We start from the raw sequence: 20,188 nt of genomic DNA, 5'->3' as shown, positions 1-20,188 counted from the left end.
ATTTGAAAAATAACAGTATTAAAATTATTATATATATATATATATATATATACACATACATATACATATATATATATATATATATATATATATATATATATATATATATTCCTTAGTGGGTATTTGTGTATGTATAAGGGTTTTTCTTTTCTCCAGAAACAGCAGTGATTTCTTATTCCATCTGCCATGTTAATTCTCCAGAACACATAATTCAGTGGGACACAGTCAAATTAATGTGAATTAATGTGAATTAATGTGAATATTTAGAAAGAATCAAAGGCTTCATATTTGGAAGGAAACAAGAGATCTCACCCTCCACCTACTGTTCAATTCCTTTCTACACTCTATTTCTTTCAAGGGCTAGCCCAGCCTCTGCTTAAATATCTATATGAGGAACAAATTACTGCTTCTGGAGTTGGCTTGCTGGCTGTGAGAAAGTTCTTATTTATTTTGAAGTGAAGTCTATTTCTTTGTAGTTTTCACACATTAGGTATTTTGATCTCTTCCACCCCCATGCCCCAAAGACAAGAAATCTAATTAAATCTAATTATGTCTCTTCCACATGATAGCTTTTTAGCTATTTGAAAACATTTCTTTTGTTCCCTGCAAGTCCCCATTTGTTAATTCATTCATTTGTTCAGTGGTTATTTATTGAATGCCCGCTGTGTTCTGTGCAAAGTGAAAGGGAATCAGTTAAAAGTACACACTCCCTGACTTCCAGATGCTCACAGTTTAGGGTCTCAGGTCAGATGCTGAAACTCTGAGATGTGCATGTGGGAGGTTTACTGGGGAGTATCATTGGGAACAACACCTGGGAAAGGTGAGGGAGGAGTTGAGCTGCCAAAGAGTTGCAACAGAGAACTCAGTTGATCTTAAGGGGAGCTCTGGGGCTAGATGACTCTTCAGAGCTATTTCACCATGAGGCAAGGTGGTAAGGCTTTTATATATACTCCCTATTGTCCAGTCATTGGATAGGGATAAATTTCTTCTTTCAGTAAATTAATGGACAGGGACTCATTGGGGAGCTGTCAACCAGTGCTCCCCTCAGCCTGAGAAATGGTGTCTCTCCTGTAGGAGGAGTCTGAGTGGTGCACCACTGTAGAGTACAAGTGGAGAGATAGCTATTCCCCACAATAGAACATAATGAACCAATTATTTGAATAGCTCTGAGTACAAAGTGCATGGACACCTAGACAGCATGTAGGCCTGTTGGAGGAGCCAGGACAGGCTTCCCAGGAAGTCAAGGGTATGTATAGCAAGGAGAGTCCTTATGAGCAGCCTTCAGGTGGTAGAATTGACAGTCCTCAATGATTGTTTGGGCTGGTGGTGAGGAGCAAGGAGACACCTAGGTTTCTGGTCTGGACCCCCTTGGTGAACGTTGTGCTCTTTTCCAGAATAGAGAACCTGGGGGAAAGAGTATATGGCAGTCTGGTCTGAAGAAGAAAAAATGGAAATGTGGGGGACAAAGGCAAGGAGTGTCTAGCCTAGCTGTCATTGCTAGCCCTAGAACTTTATAAGCCAAACGTTTCTTTCCCTCTAAGACTTGGCTGTTTGGAATCAGAACTGATCACATGAATATGCTTTCCCTCTTCTCTTACCTATCTATGGTGTGTTTTCACAGAGCTCCCACCAAAGCTGACTCATAAGAGCTCTTCCTGGAAGTGTGCAGTCCTGAAGACAGGCCAGACAGCTCATGGCCTGGGAATTTTGGAGTGATCAGTAAAGGGTCAGGTGTTGGGGTTCCTGAGGAAATTTGCCAGTGCATCCTGGCTGAGTCTCAGCATTTCTCAGCAGAACTCGTTGAGAAGAAGGAAGAAAACAATATGAAGAGGAAGAAGGAAGAGCTAAGGGAGCGCCTCAGTGCCTTGGACTGCCCTCATGGTCATTAGATCTCTCATATTTTTTCTCTTTTTCACTGCATAGAAATGCTTTGCTTATCTACTGTACCCTGAAGCAGTAAAGCTTTGTGTTTAATGACTCCTGATTTCTTGTGCCTTCATTTCTGCATCTGTAAAATAGGAATAATCATAGTACTGAGTGCATGAGTTGTTGGGAGGGGTAAATGAGATAATCTGTGGAAACTGCTTCAAACTAATGCTTAGCATATAGTAGCAGTCAGCATTAGTTCCTGCCTTTGCCGTTACACCTATGTGCTAGCCTGTCTTGAGGCAAGGTGCTCCTGCCAATTCAGGAGCTGAAATCTGTGATTACTTGCTGTCCCTGGATTTTTTTCTTAATGCCCTATCTCATATACACAAAAACCCTTTCCCCAGGAATGCTGAGATTAGTGGTATTCCCTCCCTCTTAAATTACTCACCTGTGTAGTCTGCTGAGCCCAAGATGGGTTGGGATAAGAGAGGTTGGTAGGTTGTTAGGAAAGTGCTGTTTTTTGTTTTTCTTATCTTTTTAAGTTCCTTTTGGCTTCCAGCCTCTGGAGATCAGCCTAGATTAGTGAATCTCCCCCAGAGATTTTTTTTTTCTGATCTCCTTCAACCACATGGTAGGGACTGAGCAGGGGACTTTCCAGTGGAGTCTGAAATAGACTAGCTAAGAAATTACTCTTATCTCTGAGCTCCATAGGTGCCCATTCTGACTCTGTAAGGAACAACTTGAGTGGGAGGAACTCATAATGCTTCCAGTTATGCTTCCTATAATGTTTCTTTCTTTGCCTTTGCTCTTATAACAATTGCTTGTACTACTCATTTGACATTGAGTAATACTCTTTCTTGTGACAGCTCTCTTTTCCTATTAAGAGTTTTACTCCTGTTTCGCTTTTCAGAGTCCAATGCTTTATCTCTCCTCTCCAATTTGTTTGGATGCTCCTTAGTGAAATATTTGTACCTCTGAGAGTATTTTTCAGGATTTTATGTCCTTAGATCTTAGAAAAACATTTGATTTTTGTTAAATCCCATAGCTTGCCCTTGTCCTCAGTATTTTTTTCCCTCTTTCTTATATAGGCCCGGTTGGTTTACACAACATTGGACAGACCTGCTGTCTTAACTCCCTTATTCAGATATTAATTATGAATGTGGGCTTCACCAGGATATTGAAGAGGTAAGGCTGATAAACATGTGTATTTTACATTTTCAAATACTCAATTTTTCACAGTGACTTTAAGTCTTCTTTTGAAAGTTGCCAGAGAAAAGAACTTGTTCTGCACATTCTAGAATACACACTATAATCACCTAAGATGTTTAAAAAGAAATATAAATGCCTGTTCCCACCACCAGATACTTGGTTTCAGATGGTCTGGGGTGGGGCTTAGGCATTAGACTCCCCAGGTGATTGTAAAGTGCAGCCAGGATTGACAGCCACTGATTTGGTTAAAACAGTGTTGGGACTAGACCAAATTCAGAGGAGTAAATCAATGAATAGGTCCTTGAGTCTCTCCATTGAGCCCTCTCAAACAGAACATGAACACACACAAAGTGTATATATATGTGTATATATATTTACATATGTATGTACTTTATCACACATTATTTTAAAAGATGTTTATTTACTAATTAATTTTGACAGAGAGCGTGAGCAGGGTAGGGGCAGAGAGAGAGAGGGTGAGAGAGAGAATCCCAAGCAGCGTGGAGCCAAATGCAGGGCTCAGACTCACGAACTGTGACATCATGACCTGCGCCAAAATCAAGAGTTAGACACTTAACGACTGAGCCACCCCAGGCCCCCTGTAATTAGTTTTTTAATAAGGTTTTCTCTTGTCCCTAGACTCTTTTTTTAAAGTTTAAATTCTAGTTAGTTAACATACAGTGTAATATTAGTTTTAGGTATACAATATAGTGATTCAACACTTCCATACAACACCCTGTGCTTATCACAAATACACTCCTTAATCCCCTCACTTGTTTCACCCATTCCCCGGTCCCCACCTCCCATCTAGTAACCATCAGTTTGTTCTATGTAGTTAAGAGTCTGTTTCTTAGTTTCCCCTCTCTTTTTTCCCCTATGATTGTTTGTTTTGTTTCTTAAATACCACATATGAGTGAAATCATATGGTATTTGTCTTTGACTTATTTTCACGTAGCATAATACTCTGTAGCTCCGTGTTGCAAATGGGAAGATTTAATTATTTTTTATGGCTGAGTGATATTCCATCCTGTATGTATACCATATCTTCTTTATCCATTCATCAGTCAGACACCAGGGGGGTGTTTCCATAGTTTGGCTATTGTAGTTAATATTGCTATAAATATTGGGGTGTATATATCCCTTTGAATTAGTATTTTTGTATCTTTTGGGTAAATACCTAGTAGTGCAATAGCTGGAAGTTCTTTTTTAACTTTTTTTTTTTAATGTTTATTTTTGACAGAGAGAGAGAGAGAGAGAGAGAGAGAGAGAGAGAGAGAGAGAGACAGGGCATGAGCGGGGGAGGGGCAGCGAGAGAGGGCGACACAGAATCCGAAGCAGGCTCCAGGCTCTGAGCTGTTAGCACAGAGCCCGACGTGGGGCTCAAACCCACAGACTGTGAGATCATGACCTGAGCCAAAGTCAGACACTCAACTGACTGAGCCACCCAGGCGCCCCTCTTTTGAGGAACCTCCACTGATTTCCACAGTAACTGTGTCAGTTTGCATTTCCACCAATAGTGCAGGAGGGCTCCTCTTTCTCCACATCCTTGCCAACACCTGTTGTGTTGTTGTTGTTGTTGATTTTAGCCATTCTGATAGGTGTGAAGTGATATCTCATAGTTTTGATTTATATTTCCCTGGTTATGAGTGATATTGAGCATTTTTTCATGTGTCTGTTGGCCATATGGATGTCTTCTTTGGAAAAATGTCAATTCATGTCTTCTGCCCGTTTTTAAATTGGATTATTTGTTTTTTGGATGTTGAATTTTATAAGTTCTTTATAGGTTTTGGATTCTAACCCTTTATTAGATATGTCATTTGCAAATATCTTTTCCCATTTCATAGAATGCCTTTTAGTTTTGTTGATTGTTTCCTTCACTGTGTGGAAGCTTTTTATTTTGATGAAGTCCCAACAGTTTATTTTTGCTTTTATTTCCTTTGACTCAAGTAGACCTATAGTATGAAGTTGCTATGGCTGATGTGAAAGAGATTACTGCTTGTGTTATCCCCTAGGATTTTAATGGCTTCAGGTCTCACGTTTACATTTTTACCACTTTGAATTTATTTTTGTGTGTGGTGTAAGAAAGTGGTCCAGTTTCATTCTTCCACATGTTGGTGTCCAGTTTTCCCAACAGCATTTGTTGAAGAGATTGTCTTTTTTCCATTGGATAGTCTTTCCTGCTTTGTCAAAGATTAATTAACCATAGAGTTGTGGGTTTATTTTTGGGTTTTCTACTCTGTTCCACTGATCTATGTGTCCATTTTTGTGCTATTACCCTATTGTCTTGACCACTACAGCTTTGTAATATAAGTTGAAGTCCAGAATTGTGATGCCTCCAGCATTGCTTTTCTTTTCCAGGGAAAACTCCAAGAGTTTTCCAGGGTTGCTTTGGATATTCAGAGTCTTTTTGTGGTTACATACAAATTTTAGGGTTGTTTGTTCTGGCTCTGTGAAAAATGCTGTTGGTATTTTGATAGGGATTGCATTAAATGTGTATATTGCATTGGGTAGTGTAGACATTTTCACAATATTTGTTCTTCCAATCCATGAACATGGAACGTTTTTTCCATTTCTTTGTGTTCTTTTCAATTTCTTTTGCCAGTGTTGTATAGTTTTCAGAGTACAGAGTATAGGTCTTGCACCTCTTTGGTGCCTAGGTTTATTCCTAGGTATCTAGGAATCTAGGTGCAATTGTAAATGAGATTGAGTCCTTCATTTCTCTTTAGTTTTTTTTTAAGTTTATTTATTTATTTTGAGAGAGACAGAGACAGTGTGAGTGGGGGAAGGGGGGAGAGAGAGAGAGAGAGAGAGAGAGAGAGAGAGAGAGAGAGAGAGAAAATCCCAAGCAGGCTCCATGCTATCAGCACAGAGCCTGATGTAGAACTTGAACTCACAAAATCACGAGATCAAGACCTGAGCTGAAACCAAGATTCAGACACTTAACCAACTGAGCCACACAAGCACCCCTGTTTCTCTTTCTTCTGCTTTATTATTGGTGTATAGAAATGTAAAAGATTTCTGTATGTTGATTTTATATCCTGTGACTTTACTGAATTCGTGTATCAGTTCTAGCATTTTTTTTTTTGTGTGGAATCTTCAGGGTTTTCTATGTAGAGTGTCATATCATCTGCAAATGGTGAACGTTTGAATTCTCCCATGCCACTTTGGATGCCTTTTATTTCTTTGTGTTGTCTGATTGCTATGGCTAGGACTTCCAGTACTACATTGAATAACAGTGGTGAGAGTGGACATCCCTGTTGTTCCTGACCTTCTTCCTGACTGAGAGCTTTTCCTCACTGAGGATGATGCTAGCTGTGAGGTTTTCATATATGACCTTTATTATGCTGAAGTATGCTCCCTCTATCCCTACTTTGTTGAGGGTTTTTATCATGAATGGATGTTGTACTTTGTCAAATGCTTTTTCTGCATCTATTGAGAGGATCATATGGTTCTTATCCTTTCTTTTGTTAGCGTTATTTATCACAATGATTGATTTGTAAATATTGAATCACCCTTGCCACCCAAGCATAAATCCCACTTGTTCACAGTGAATAATTCTTTTAATGTATTGTTGGATTTCATTTGCTAGTATTTTATTGAGGTTTGGATTCAGTTTGCTAGTATTTATTTTATTTGTATCCATGTTCATCAGGGTTAATAGCCTGTAGTTTGCTTTTTTTAGTGGTGTTTTTAGTGTCACAGTAGTGCTGGCCTCATAGAATGAATTTGGAAGTTTTCCTTCTTTTTCTATTTTCTGGGACTGTTTGAGAAGAATAGGTATTAACTCTTCTTTAAATGTTTCGTAGAATTCACTTATGAAGCCATCTGATTCTAGATTTTTGTTTCTTGGGAGTTTTTTGATTATTTATTCAATTTCTTTGCAGGTTATTGGTCTGGGGGGAGGACAGAGAGAGAGAAAAAGAGAGAATCCCAAGCAGGCTCCTTGCTGTCAGTGCAGAGCCTGAACAGGGCTCCATCTCATGAACCATGAGATCATGACCTGAGCTGAAATCAAGAGTTGGACATTTAACCTACTGAGCCACCCAGCCACCCCCCACCCCCATTTGCCTTTTGTTACAGTCTTTGTTTTATAACTCAGTTTATCTGATACAGGTATTGCCACTCCAGCTTTCTTTTGACATTTATTTGCATGATAAATGTTTCTCCACCCCCTCACTTTCAATCTGTAGGTGTCTTTAGGTCTAAAATGAGTCTCTTGTAGGTAGCTTATAGATTGGTCTTGTTGTTGTTGTTTTTTAATCTATTCTAATATCTTAGGTCTTTTGATTGGGACATTTAGTCCATTTACATTCAAAGTAATTATTGATAGGTATTTATTGCCATTTTATGACTTGTTTTGTCATTGTTTCTGGAAGATTTTCTCTGATCTTGTCTTTGTCACTTTGGCCTCTTCTTTCTACTCAAAGAATTGTCTTTAATATTTCTTGCAGGGCTGGTTTAGCGGTCACAAACTACTTTAGTTTTTGTTTGTTGGGGAAACTCTTTATCTCTCCTTATATTCTGAATGGTAGCCTTGCTGGATAGAGTATTCTTGACTGCAGATATTTCCCATTCAGCACTTTGAATATATCATGCCCCTCCCTTCTGGCTTGCCAAGTTTATGTTGAAAAATCTCATGAGTTTCCCCTTGTAAGTTAATGACCTCTTTGGTCTTGCTGTTTTCAAGGTTTTTCTTTTTAATCATATTTTGCAAATTTAATTCTAGTATGTCTTGGTATTGGCCCCCTTTTGTTTATTTTGTTGGGAGTTCTCTGTGCCTCCTGGATATGGATGTCTGCTTCCTTCCCCAGATTAGGGAAGTTTTTAGCTATTTTTCACATACATGTTCTGTCACCCTTTCTCTCTCTTCTTCTGGGACTCCTATAATAAAATGGTATTACATTTGATGGAGTCTTCGAGTTCTATATCTATTCTCATGTTGCATAATTTTGCTTTTGTTCAGTTTCATTGCTTTCCTTTACTTTGTCATCTAGGTCATTAATTGTTTCTCTGTTTCTTGCAGCCTGCTGTTCGTTGCATCAGACATGTTTCTAATTTCATTTATTGCACTCTTCATCTCTGATTGATTCTTTTTTAACTCTTTTATCTCTGTAATAAGGGTCTCACTGATGTCTGTCATTTTTTTCTCAAACCTAGTGAATATCCTTATGATTATTGCTTTAAATTCTCCCTCAGGCATGTTACTTATATCTGTTTCACTTAGGTCTCTGGCTGTGGCCTTATCTTGTTCTTTCATTTGGGATAAATTCCTCTGTCTTCCAATTGTGTCTAAATCTCTGCCTACTTCTCTGTGATAGAAAAGCCAGTTGTGTCTCCTCTTCCTGAAAGTAATGTCCTAATGAAGAGACGTCATGTAGTGACCAGGGCCTGCCACTTCAGGGAGTGTCTCTAGTGTATGCTGCATGCCACCTGCTGTTGTGTTTCAGCTGCTCTGTCTTTCAGGCCAGTTGTCTAAAAAGACTCTCCTTGCCTGCTATGGGCAATGTTATTCCCTGAATGTTGAGTTTTAGCTAGTTATGCTCTGGTCTGCTTGTGAAGTGAGGCCTGTCACCAACTGCACTGGAACTGAGGTCCTGCAGGACTCTCTGGTCAAGAGGTGTGGTGTGGGCAGAAGTTTGTGCTGGTCTTCTGGAGGAGGGGCCCACCACATTGGGACTGAGGCAAGAATGACTGAAAAGAGTTGTGTTACTGGAGATTGGGGGTGTGGGGCATGGTGTATGCAAGTTAGGCAGCTAGTGTTGGTGCTGTGCTGCCCCCCCATAGGTGGTTCTGTATTTCTGCTGAGGAGTGGGGGAGGGAAATGGCACAAGCTGGTCCTTTTACTCCCAGAGAAGTGTCCCTGTGAATGCTGCCTCTCGGAGATGCTCTCTGAGAAGAGTGAATAATCACCCCATTGTGTGCCCTAGGTGCTATTTATTTATTTATTAGTATATGATATTTATTGTCAAATTGGTTTCCATACAACACCCAGTGCTCATCCCAAAAGATACCCTCTTCAATACCCATCACCTCCCCACCCCTCGCTCCCACCCCCCATCAACCCTCAGTTTGTTCTCAGTTTTTAAGAGTGTCTTAAGCTTTGGCTCTCTCCCACTCTAACTTCTTTTTTTTTTTCCTTCCCCTTCCCCATGGGTTTCTGTTAGGTTTCTCAGGATCCACATAAGAGTGAAAACATATGGTATCTGTCTTTCTCTGTATGGCTTATTTCACTTAGCATCACACTTTCTAGTTCCATCCGCGTTGCTACAAAGGGCCAGATTTCATTCTTTCTCATTGCCACATAGTATTCCATTGTGTATACAAACCACAATTTCTTTATCCATTCATCAGTTGATGGACATTTAGGCTCTTTCCACAATTTGGCTATTGTTGAGACTGCTGCTATAAACATTGGGGTACAAGTGCCCCTATGCATCAGTACCCCTGTATCCCTTGGGTAAATTCCTAGCAGTGCTACTGCTGGGTCATAGGGTAGGTCAATTTTTAATTTTTTGAGGAACCTCCACACTGTTTTCCAGAGTGGCTGCACCAGTTTGCATTCCCACCAACAGTGCAAAAGGGTTCCCGTTTCTCCACATCCTCTCCAGCATCTATAGTCTCCTGATTTGTTCATTTTGGCCACTCTGACTGCGATGAGGTGATATCTGAGTGTGGTTTTGATTTGTATTTCCCTGATTAGGAGCGACGTTGAGCATCTTTTCATGTGCCTGTTGGCCATCCGGATGTCTTCTTAGGAGAAGTGTCTATTCATGTTTTCTGCCCATTTCTTCGCTGGATTATTTTTTTTGGGGGTGTGGAGTTTGGTGTGTTCTTTATAGATTTTGGATACTAGGCCTTTGTCCCATATGTCATTTGCAAATATCTTTTCCCATTCCGTTGGTTGCCTTTTAGTTTTGTTGGTTGTTTCCTTTGCTGTGCAGGAGCTTTTTATCTTCATGAGGTGCCAATAGTTCATTTTTGCTTTTAATTCCCTTGCCTTTGGGGATGTGTCAAGTAAGAAATTGCTGCAGCAGAGGTCAGAGGTTTTTTCCTGCTTTCTCCTCTAGGGTTTTGATGGTTTCCTGTCTCACATTCAGGTCCTTTATCCATTTTGAGTTTATTTTTGTGAATGGTGTAAGAAAGTGGTCTAGTTTCATCCTTCTGCATGTTGCTGTCCAGTTCTCCCAGCACCATTTGTTAAAGAGACTGTCTTTTTTCCATTGGATATTCTTCCCTGCTTTGTCAAAGATTAGTTGACCATACTTTTATGGGTCTAGTTCTGGGGTTTCTATTCTATTCCATTGGTCTATGTGTCTGATTTTGTGCCAATACCATGCTGTCTTGATGATTACAGCTTTGTAGTAGAGGCTAAAGTCTGGGATTGTGATGCCTCCTGCTTTGGTCTTCTTCAAAATTACTTTGGCTATTCAGGGCCTTTTGTGGTTACTTATGAATTTTAGGATTGCTTATTCTAGCTTCGAGAAGATTGCTGGTGCAATTTTGATTGGGATTGCATTGAATGTGTAGATAGCTTTGGGTAGTATTGACATTTTAACAATATTTATTCTTCTAACCCATGAGCATGGAATGTTTTTCTGTTTCTTTTTATCTTCTTCAATTACCTTCATAAGCTTTCTATAGTTTTCAGCATACAGATCTGTTACATCTTTGGTTAGGTTTATTCCTAGGGATTTTATGCTTCTTGGTGCAATTGTGAGTGGGATCAGTTTCTTTATTTGTCTTTCTGTTGCTTCATTATTAGTGTATAAGAATGCAACTGATTTCTGTACATTGATTTTGTATCCTGCAACTTTGCCGAATTCATGTATCAGTACTAGCAGAATTTTGGTGGAGTCTATCGGGTTTTCCATGTATAATATCGTGTCATCTGCAAAAAGTGAAAGCTTGACTGAATCTTTGCCAATTTTGATGCCTTTGATTTCCTTTTGTTGTCTGATTGCTGATGCTAGATCTTCCAACACTATGTTAAACAACAGCGGTGAGAGTGGACATCCCTGTCATGTTCCTGATCTCAGGGGTAAAGCTGTCAGTTTTTCCCCATTGAGGATGATATTAGCTGTGGGCTTTTCATAAATGGCTTTTATGATGTTTAAGTATGTTCCTTCTATCCCGCCTTTCTCGAGGGTTTTTATTAAGAAATGATGCTGAATTTTGTCAAATGCTTTTTCTGCATCAATTGGCAGGATCATATGGGTCTTTTCTCTTCTTTTATTAATGTGATGTATCACATTGATTGATTTGCGAATGTTGAACCAGCCCTGCATCCCAGGAATGAATCCCACTTGATCATGGTGAATAATTCTTTTTATATGCTGTTGAATTCGATTTGCTAGTGTCTTATTGAGAATTTTTACATCCATATTCGTCAGGGATATTGGCCTGTAGTTCTCTTTTTTTAGTGGGTCTCTGTCTGGTTTGGGAATCAAAGTAATGCTGGCTTCACAGAATGAGTCTGGAAGTTTTCCTTCCCTTTCTATTTCTTGGAACAGCTTGAGAAGGATAGGTATTATCTCTGCTTTAAATGTCTGGTAGAATTCCCCAGGGAAGCCATCTGGTCCTGGACTCTTATTTGTTGGGAGATTTTTGATAACTGATTCAATTTCTTCGCTGGTTATAGGTCTGTTCAAATTTTGTATTTCTTCGCGTTTGAGTTTTGGAAGTGTGTGGGTGTTTAGGAATTTGTCCATTTCTTCCAGGTTTGTCCAGTTTGTTGGCATATAATTTTTCATAGTATTCCCTGATAATTGCTTGTATTTCTGAGGGATTGGTTGTAATAATTCTATTTTCATTCATGGCTTTATTTATTTGGGTCCTCTCCCTTTTCTTTTTGAGAAGGCTGGCTAGAGGTTTATCTTTTTTGTTTATTTTTTCAAAAACCAACTCTTGGTTTCATTGATCTGCTCTACAGTTTTTTAGATTCTATCTTGTTTATTTCTGCTCTGATCTTTCTTATTTCTCTTCTTCTGCTGGGTTTTGGGGTGTCTTTGCTGTTCTGCTTCTATTTCCTTTAGGTGTGCTGTTAGATTTTGTATTTGGGATTTTTCTTGTTTCTTGAGATAGGCCTGGATTGCAATGTATTTTCCTCTCAGGACTGCCTTCGCCACATCCCAAAGCATTTGGATTGTTGTATTTTCATTTTCGTTTGTTTCCATATATTTTAAATTTCTTCTCTAATTGCCTGGTTGACCCATTCATTCTTTAGTTGGGTGTTCTTTAACCTCCATGCTTTTGGAGGTTTTCCAGACTTTTTCCTGTGGTTGATTTCAAGCTTCATACGATTGTGGTCCAAAAGTATGCATGATCTCAATTCTTGTATACTTTTGAAGGCTGTTTTGTGACCCAGTATGTGATCTATCTTGGAGAATGTTCCATGTGCACTCGAGAAGAAAGTATATTCTGTTGCCTTGGGGTACAGAGTTCTAAATATATCTGTCAAGTCCATCTGATCCAATGTAGCATTCAGGGGTCTTGTTTCTTTATTGACCATGTGTCTAGATGATCTATCCATTGTTGTAAGTGGGGTATTAAAGTCCCCTGCAATTACCACATTCTTGTCAATAAGGTTGCTTATGTTTGTAAGTAATTGTTTTATATATTTGGGGACTCCCGTATTCAGCACATAGACATTTATAATTGTTAGTTCTTCTTGATGGATAGACCCTGTAATTATTATATAATGCCCTTCTTCATCTCTTGTTACAGCCTTTAATTTAAAGTCTAGTTTGTCTTATGTAAGTATGGCTACTCCAGCTTTCTTTCGACTTTCAGTAGCATGATAAATAGTTCACCATCCCCTCACTCTCAATCTGAAAGTGTTCTCAGGTCTAAAATGAGTCTCTTGTAGACAGCAAATAGATGGGTCTTGTTTTTTTATCCATTCTGATACCCTATGTCTTTTGTTTGGTGCATTTAGTCCATTTACATTCAGTGTTACAGAAAGATGTGGGTTTAGAGTCATTGTGATGTCTGTAGGTTTCATGCTTATAGCGATGTCTGGTACTTTGTCTCACAGGATCCCCCTTAGGATCTCTTGTAGGGCTGGTTTAGTGGTGATGAATTCCTTCAGTTTTTGTTTGTTTGGGAAAACGTTTATCTCTCCTTCTATTCTAAATGACAGATTTGCTGGGTAGAGGATTCTCGGCTGCATATTTTTTCTGTTCATCACATTGAAGATTTCCTGCCATTCCTTTCTGGCCTGCCAAGTTTCAGAAGAGAGATCCGTCACTAGTCTTATCGGTCTCCCTTTATATGTTAGAGCACGTTTATCCCTAGCTGCTTTCAGAATTTTCTCTTTATCCTTGTATTTTGCCAGTTTCACTATGACATGTCGTGCAGAAGATCGATTCAAGTCACGTCTGAAGGGAGTTCTCTGTGCCTCTTGGATTTCAATGCCTTTTTCCTTCCCCAGTTCAGGGAAGTTCTCAGCTATTATTTCTTCAAGTACATCTTCAGCACCTTTCCCTCTCTCTTCCTCCTCTGGAATACCAATTATGCATAGATTATTTCTCTTTACTGCATCACTTAGTTCTCTAATTTTCCTGTCATACTCCTAGATTTTTTTATCTCTCTTTTTCTCAGCTTCTTCTTTTTCCATAATTTTATCTTGTAGTTCACCTATTCTCTCCTCTACCTCTTCAATCCGAGGTGTGGTCGTCTCCATTTTATTTTGCAGCTCATTAATAGCATTTTTAAGCTCCTCCTGGCTGTTCCTTAGTCCCTTGATCTCTGTAGCAATAGATTCTCTGCTGTCCTCTATACTGTTTTCAAGCCCAGCGATTAATTTTATGACTATTACTCTAAATTCATTTTCTGTTATATTGTTTAAATCGTTTTTGATCAGTTCATTAGCTGTCGTTATTTCCTGGAGGTTTTTTTGAGGGGAATTCTTCGTTTCATCATTTTGGATAGTCCCTGGAATGGTGCGGAACTGCAGGGCACTTCCCCTGTGCTGTCTTGAATAACTTGTATTGGTGGGCGGGGCCACAGTCAGACCTGATGTCTGCCCCCAGCCCACCGCTGGGGCCACAGTCAGACTGGTGTATACCTTCTCTTCCCCTCTCCTAGGGGCGGGATTCACTGTGGGTTGGCGTGGCCTGTCTGGGCTACTTGCACATTGCCAGGCTTGTGGTGCTGGGGATCTGGCATATTAGTTGGGGTGGATTGGCAAGTTGCACAGGGGTGGGTGGGGCAGGCTCAGTTTGCTTTTCCTTTGGTGATCTGCTTCGGGAGGGGCTCTGTGGCACCGGGAGGAGTCAGACCTGCCACCAGAGGGATGGATCTGCAGAAGTACAGCGTTGGGTGTTTGCGCGGTGCAAGCAAGTTCCCTGACAGGAACTGGATCCCTTTGGGATTTTGGCTGGGGTTGGGCGAGGGAGATGGCACTGGCAAGTGCCTTTGTTCCCCGCCAAGCTGCGCTCTGTCGTCCGGGGCTCAACAACTCTCCCTCCCATTGTCCTCCAGCCCTCCCGCTCTCCGAGCAGAGCTGTTAACTTATAACCTTCCAGATGTTAAGTCCCGCTTGCTGTCCGAACACACTCTGTCTGGCCCCTCCACTTTTGCAAGCCAGACTCGGGGACTCTGCTTTGCCGGCGGGCTGCCCCTCTGCCCCGGCTCCCTCCTGCCAGTCCATGTAGCACACACCGCCTCTCTACCCTTTCTACCCTCTTCCGTGGGCCTCTCGTCTACATTTGGCTCTGGAGAATCTGTTCTGCTAGTCTTCTGGTGGTTTTCTGGGTTATTTAGGCAGGTGTGGGTGGAATCTAAGTGATCTGCAGGACACTGTGAGCCCAGCGTCCTCCTACGCTGCCATCTTCCTACCTCTGGATGATCTTGATTCCCTAGGTGCTTTTTAGATGGTCGTTTCCATGCTATCTGCCCCCAGTTGTTTCCCTGCCTTCTTTCCAGGAGCAGTATAGGACCCTCTACACTCTATCCCTGCCAAGACCTCTGACCTTTAAAACTCCAAGGTTTAAGCCTTGCTGGTTGCAAGAAGTCATAAAAGTCTGCCCCTCTTTTTTTCCCAAACCAATGGCTTTTGGAAACGTTCTCCTTGTGCACTCTGCTGTGCGTTTCTCTCTCTCTCTCCCCCTTCTCCACAGTCATGGTTCCCTCCCCTCCACAGCAGCTGTGATCTGTTTCTCCCCAAAACCTCACCTCCATACTTCTTACATTTTTCTATGTGGCCTCTTCTCTTCCTTTCATTGTGGAGTTTGTTTTATCAGTCTTTAGGTCAATTTCTGGGGTATTTAGGACAATTTGATAGTTATGCAGTTGTGTTCCTGGGATGAGGTGAGCCTCTGGTCCTCCTACTTTGCTTACATCTTCCTTTCTGCCTATCATATATTCTTTTCTGCCCAGTGCTTTCTTTTTTTTCCCTTCCATTGGCATGAGCCTTTCTTCCCAGGACCTAGATAAGTATTTGCCTTTTCACTTTGGAGTACTTCAGCCTGGACATTTTACTGTATGGCCATTTTGCTATGGACCCAGGACCTTCTGCATCTGCCCTTCATTTAAGTTTGACTGTTGGGCAGAGTTGGGAGAGGGGTGAGACAACAGTTGTCTGATCCCCTCTTGAGAGGGTACTCTCTATAGCCAATATGCTAACATGGTATTTTTCAAGTCGTTTGTACATTTAAGTCATCTGGGAAACTTAAAGTTCTGATAACTGGGACCGACTATTAGAAATTCTGAGTTAGGTATCTGTAAAGTGGCCCGGACATGGATATTTTTGAAAGTTCCCCCAAGTGATTCCAGTATGCATCTAGCATTGAGAACTGTGGCGATAAGGAGGTTCTTATTTGGCAGGATAATAATGGATGTTCTTATTTGGCAGGATAACAGTACCAAGGGGAACAGAAGAGCAAAGGAGAAGTGTCCCCTTCCAGTTGCTCTTGCTACTAGAGAGGATGCGGGACAGCCGGCAGAAAGCAGTGCAACCCTTGGAACTTGCCTACTGTCTCCAGAAGTACAATGTTCCAAGTAAGACAGCCCTCTCATCTCTGAGAGAGAGGGAGGGGGGATGGTAAGGGGGTAGAGGGAGGGTGAGGGCCTCAAAAATGAGTCAGGAACTGTCCCCTTCTCTTCTTTGTTTTTGGAGAGTTTGTGAAGAGATAGGTGTTAATTCTTTAAATGTTTGGCAGAATTAAGCCCTCTGGGCTTGGGATTTTCTTTGTGGGAAGCTTTAAAATGGTTGATTCAGGGGTGGCTGGGTGGCTCAGTCAGTTGAGTGTCCAACTCTTTATTTTGGCTAAGGTCATGATGCCAGGGTTGTGGGATCAAGTCCTGTGTCAGGCTCTGCACTTTGTGTGGAGCCTGCTTAAGATTTTTTCTCTCTCTCTCTTCCTCTGCCCCTCTCCCCCACTCGTGCTTTCTCTAAAATAAAAATAAAAATCAATAAAATGACTGATTCAGTCTCTTTCCTTTTTACAGTTAGTGTTCTTTCTTTTCAGGTTGAAGAACTGAACTCCCTTTAGCATTTCTTGTAAGGCAAGTGTAGTTATGATGAACTCCCTCAGCATTTGTCTGGGAAAGCCTTTATCTCTCCTTCATTTCTGAAGTAAAGTTTTCTTGATGGCGGTTTTTTTCTTTCATCACTTTGAATACGTCATTCCACTGTCTCCTGGCATGTAAGGTTTGTGCAGAGAAATCCTCTGATAGCCTTATAGGGGGTTCCCTTGTAAGTGATAAGCTTCCTTTCTATTATTGATTTTAAGATCTCTCTTTGTCTTTGATTTTTTGAAGTTTTAACACTGATATGTCTTGGAGAATATCTGTTTGAATTAAATATGCTTGGGGACCTATGAGCTTTATTAACTTAGATGTCTAATCTCCCCAGATTTGGGAAGTCTCAGCTACTGTTTCTTAAGTAAGTTTTCTGTCACTTTCCTTTCTCTTTTGAGACTCCATCCAGTCTGCTGTCGAAACTATTGAATTCTTCAGCTGAATCACTGTGTTATTTAGTTCCAAAATTTCTATTTGGTTCTTTTTTATGTTTTCTTTCTTTGTTGAACTTCTGTTTTTCTTGCATTGTTTTCCTGATTTATTGAAATTGATTATGTTCTGTGACAGCTCTGAGTATCTTTAGAACAATTATTTATAATTATTTTCTAGGCAATTTGTATATCTCCATTTCTTTGGGATCAGTTTTTGAAAGTATATTCTGTTCTTTTAGTGATATCGTGTTTCCCTGATTCTTTGTGATCCCTGTAGCCTTGTGTAGGTGTCTCCACATTTGAAGAAGTAGTTACTTATTACAGACTTTATGCATTGACTTTTTTAGAGAAAGACCTTCACCTACAGCTAGAGTGTGCTGTGGTCTAGGTCTAGTGGTGTGGGGGCACCAGGTGTGGTGTATGGTGGCTCTGGGTCCAGGGGTTATAATGTCTTAGTGGCTTAGGCTTCTGGGGTCCATGACCTAGATAACTGTGTGATCCTTGGAGAGAGATGTAGGGTATCTGAAATAGCTACAAGAGCTGTTAGAGTCCTCAGTGGACCTTTTGGTGCAGCAGCTAGGACCAGGGCAGGGAGTGGTGGTTGCCACTGGTGGTGTGCATGCTTGTCTGTGGGGGCTGATTGCAGGTGGCTGCTTGGTGGCAGGGTCTGGTTGTAGACACACACATAGTGGTGAGGGCTGTGGCCAGCAGCAGGTGCTGGGTCTTACTGAGGGTGCATTAGCAGCTGTGGGGGCTTTTGCTATTGGTTTGCAGTTCTGTGGTTGCAGAGATCACTATGGGTGCACACATTACATTGAAGGCTGGTGACAAAGGTCAAGCCAGGAGTATACACATGCACAGCTGTGGAGGCTAGCTGTAGATGAGCCCAGGGCATAGGACAGAGACAGTAGTTGGGGCCAGATGTGGGCCCACAAGCAGCTGTGACGGCATAGTGCACTCCTTTGGCTGAAAAAGCTTGCCCCTGGAATGTGTAGGGCAACAGAGGTTGGTGATGGGATTCAGGCTGGCAGTGTATAGGTTGCACAGATGCAGAGGTTACTTGTAGGCAACCCCAGAGGCGCAGGCCAGTGACAAGTGTCAGGGTTGGACCCAGGCTCATAGGCAGCTTGGGGGGAGGTGGGTCTTAGCTGTTGAGAAGCAGTTATGTGGCTATAGGGGCTCACTCTGGATGTACAAAAGGCAGTAGAGAATGGCGACAGGATTCAGGCTGGCAGGTGTAGGTGCACAGCCACAGGGTTTAGCTACAAGTGTGTAAATGGGGGTGGGGGTCAGCTATGAGGATGTAGGCTGACACTTTGTATGTGTGCAGCCACAGAGGCCAGGAATGTCTGCTGTTGTGATTTTCTGAGCACTGGTGGGTGGAGGGGAATGTAGTGGGGAGGGACTCTGGTAATGGTGCCTGTAAACAAAAATCTGTGGGGTGACCATCTCAGTGGTGAAATCTGCAGGGTATCCATGGTGGTTGTACTGTCCATTAGTTTTTTTTCAGTGGTAGAAGCTAATGGGGTCCTTAGTTGGGTGGGTCACGGGGAACTGTGTTGGCTTCTGTTACATGGATGATACTAGCAGTTGCTTCCCTTATTCCTTGTTCCTAGACATTTACAGACATCTCAGCTTTACTGATTTCCAGGTGGGGTGAAACGAAACTAGGTCCTTCATCCAGTGTGCTGAAAGGGTGGGGAAGTTGGTCATTCATCCTGTTCTCCTTTTCTGGGTGAAAGGAGCTTTTTTTTTTTTAAATATGAAATTTATTGTCAAATTGGTTTCCATACAACACCCAGTGCTCATCCCAACAGGTACCCTCCTCAATACGCATCACCCACCCACCCCTCCCTCCCACCCCCCCATCAACCCTCAGTTTGTTCTCAGTTTTTAAGAGTCTCTTATGTTTTGGCTCCCTCCCTCTCTAACCTTTTTTTTTTTTCCTTCCCCTCCCCTATGGTCTTCTGTTAAGTTTCTCAGGATCCACATAAGAGTGAAAACATATCTTATCTGTCTTTCTCTGTATGACTTATTTCACTTAGCATAACACTCTTCAGTTCCATCCACGTTGCTACAGAAGGCCATATTTCATTCTTTCTCATTGCCATGTAGTATTCCATTGTGTATATAAACCACATCTTCTTTATCCATTCATCAGTTGATGGACATTTAGGCTCTTTCCATAATTTGGCTATTGTTGAAAGTGCTGCTATAAACACTGGGGTACAAGTGCCCCTATGCATCAGTACTCCTGTATCCCTTGGGTAAATTGCTAGCAGTGTTATTGCTGGGTCATAGGGTAGGTCTATTTTTAATTTTTTGAGGAACCTCCACACTGTTTTCCAGAGTGGCTGCACCAGTTTGCATTCCCACCAACAGTGCAAAAGGGTTCCCATTTCTCCACATCCTCGCCAGCATCTATAGTCTCCTGATCTGTTCATTTTGGCCACTCTGACTGGCATGAGCTGGTGTCTCATTGTGGTTTTGATTTGTATTTCCCTGATGAGGAGCGATGTTGAGCATCTTTTCATGTGCCTGTTGGTCATCCGGATGTCTTCTTTAGAGAAGTGTCTATTCATGTCTTCTGGCCATTTCTTCACTGGATTATTTGTTTTTTGGGTGTGGAGTTTGGTGAGCTCTTTATAGATTTTGGATACTAGGCCTTTGTCCCGTATGTCATTTGCAAATATCTTTTCCCATTCCGTTGGTTGCCTTTTAGTTTTGTTGGTTGTTTCCTTTGCTGTGCAGGAGCTTTTTATCTTCATGAGGTGCCAATAGTTCATTTTTGCTTTTAATTCCCTTGCCTTTGGGGATGTGTCAAGTAAGAAATTGCTGCAGCAGAGGTCAGAGGTTTTTTCCTGCTTTCTCCTCTAGGGTTTTGATGGTTTCCTGTCTCACATTCAGGTCCTTTATCCATTTTGAGTTTATTTTTGTGAATGGTGTAAGAAAGTGGTCTAGTTTCATCCTTCTGCATGTTGCTGTCCAGTTCTCCCAGCACCATTTGTTAAAGAGACTGTCTTTTTTCCATTGGATATTCTTTCCTGCTTTGTCAAAGATTAGTTGGCCATACTTTTGTGGGTCTAATTCTGGGGTTTCTATTCTATTCCATTGGTCTATGTGTCTGATTTTGTGCCAATACCATGCTATCTTGATGA

At 41.3% G+C, this 20,188-nt stretch overlaps 1 protein-coding gene across 1 annotated transcript in view; it reads left to right on the top strand.

The window, feature by feature from the left end:
• Positions 1–1,625: 1,625 nt before the first annotated feature.
• USP18 (ubiquitin specific peptidase 18) overlaps positions 1,626–20,188 on the top strand; it is a 50,736-nt gene continuing 32,173 nt past the window's right edge. The window contains exons 1-3 of the mRNA XM_015542339.2: positions 1,626–1,881; positions 2,958–3,054; positions 15,932–16,077. Coding sequence (XP_015397825.2) covers positions 1,824–1,881; positions 2,958–3,054; positions 15,932–16,077 — 301 coding nt within the window. The 5' untranslated portion in view covers positions 1,626–1,823. The remainder of the gene's footprint in view (positions 1,882–2,957; positions 3,055–15,931; positions 16,078–20,188) is intronic.

The sequence above is a fragment of the Panthera tigris genome, chromosome B4 (assembly GCF_018350195.1).
Source record: "Panthera tigris isolate Pti1 chromosome B4, P.tigris_Pti1_mat1.1, whole genome shotgun sequence".
NCBI lineage: Eukaryota > Metazoa > Chordata > Mammalia > Carnivora > Felidae > Panthera > Panthera tigris.
Note: the sequence above shows the minus strand (reverse complement) of the source record. Positions and strands in the feature narration are given on the sequence as shown.